The sequence below is a fragment of the Wasmannia auropunctata genome, unplaced genomic scaffold (genome assembly GCF_000956235.1).
Source record: "Wasmannia auropunctata unplaced genomic scaffold, wasmannia.A_1.0 LD336099.1, whole genome shotgun sequence".
Lineage (NCBI taxonomy): Eukaryota > Metazoa > Arthropoda > Insecta > Hymenoptera > Formicidae > Wasmannia > Wasmannia auropunctata.
The window spans coordinates 151435-153226 of record NW_012026791.1 but is presented as its reverse complement, the minus strand read 5'-3'; the positions used below and the strand labels follow the sequence as shown (position 1 = coordinate 153226).

General features: G+C 33.9%; 1 protein-coding gene across 4 annotated transcripts in view; it reads left to right on the top strand.

The window, feature by feature from the left end:
• Positions 1 to 1005, top strand: part of LOC105461700 (synaptotagmin-A-like) — a 16546-nt gene extending 15541 nt beyond the window's left edge. For all 4 annotated transcript variants that reach the window (XM_011708233.1, XM_011708221.1, XM_011708227.1 and 1 more), the window contains one exon: positions 795 to 1005. In XM_011708233.1, coding sequence (XP_011706535.1) covers positions 795 to 941 — 147 coding nt within the window. In that variant the 3' untranslated portion in view covers positions 942 to 1005. The remainder of the gene's footprint in view (positions 1 to 794) is intronic.
• Positions 1006 to 1792: the final 787 nt, after the last annotated feature.

The window sequence follows — 1792 nt, the reverse complement described above, 5'->3', positions numbered from 1 at the left end:
AGAGTTGCTATAGACAGAGTAATGATCACAATGACTTCAAATTTTTACGGTTTACATATGTCAAGGCTATCTATCGGACGGCGAAAGAAATTTTTTTCTACAGTTACTTTATGTTGATAAGGCCGGAAACTTTTCAAATGACCCTCGTATTTTAAATATTATATATACACATACAGGGTATTCAGCGTAATGGTCCGCACGATTTTTGAGACATTTTCGGTAGTTAAAAAAAAATTGAAAGGGGGATTTTTTACTACTTCACGCAGACTACAACATGTGATAAATAAAAATTGAAAAAAAAATCTTTTAATTAAAAATCAAGATCACCTTGAATTTTTTAAATGAAACTCCCAATTTTTTATTGGGCATTCTTGTAGCTTATTTTGCGAGCTTTCCAAAACACTTAAATAAAATGTTTTTGGGTTAAGTAAATAAGTTATAATATCGTCAGCATTATCTAAGGTGACCGAACAATGGCTAAAACTTCTTTAATATTGTTCACTATCATGATCTTGACTTTGAATATTCATTATTGTAATAACACAATAATAGTTGTTTATTTATTACTTTTTTATTAATTAAAGATTAGCTTAAATAAATTTTAATTTGCAAAATAAATGAACAGAATAAATAATATTCTTATAGGGAAATAATAATTAAAAGGGGGAGTTTTTTTCTACTTCACGCAGGCTACAACATGCAATAAATAAAAATTGAAAAAATCTTTTTTAATAAAAAAGTATACTATATAATAATAATTCGAAAAATAATATGTTTATAATTATACTTTTTAGGAATTTGGCAGCATTTTGTTAGCTGTAAGCTATCTACCCACTGCAGAACGACTGACTATTAACATCATGAAGCTGCGTGACATCAAATTTATACCAGCTGTGTTGAGTTTAAAAGAATTTAGTAAGTTTAATGTACTAAAAATTTAGCGCAATATTATCAATGTTAATATTGTAAGAAAATTGGAATTGATATAAAGAAAGAAAAGCAAAATAATGTAAGACATATACCGATAAATACTCACATAAAAGTAGGAAGAAAGGAGTTGTTCCGATTGTAAAAAAAGAAGAGTGCGAAAGGGTGGAGGAATATAGAATGGTCACTTTAATGTCAACACTGTATAAGGTGTATACTGCAGTGTTGGCGGAAAGGTTAAGAAAGGAAATCTAGGAAAAGAAGGTGATTCCACCGAATCAGACGGATTTTAGGAAGGGGGTAGGAACCATAGATAATATTTATGTGTTGAATTATCTGGTGAACAGGCAGCTAGGGAAGAAGAAAGAAAAGAAAGTAGCACTGTTCATAGATGTTAAGGAGGCTTTTGACTTGATGGACAGAGAAGTATTGTGCAGGACGATGAGGGAACGAGGTATTAGGGAGGGATTGGTGAGGAGAGTGGAAAGACTGATAAGAGAAACAAGGAGTAGAGTCAAAGTGGGAGGGGAGATCGGAGAAAGCTTCTGGACTGCGAGGGGGGTAAGGCAGGGGTGCCAATTGAGCTCACTGGTGTTCAATGTATTGATGGCGGACTTGGATGAGGAGATGGAAAGAGATAGATGGGGGAATAAAATTGGGGGAGGGAAAAGTGTATACCCTAACATACACGGATGATGATGGCAGAGGAAGAGGACGGGTTGAGGAGTATGATGGAGAGGTTGGAGAGATATTTGGACGGGAAAAGGTTAGAACTGAATACGAGTAAGACGAAGATTATGAGATTTAGATCGGGGGGAGGAAGAATAGGGAAAAGTAATTGGAGATGGAAAGGAAAAGTGATAGA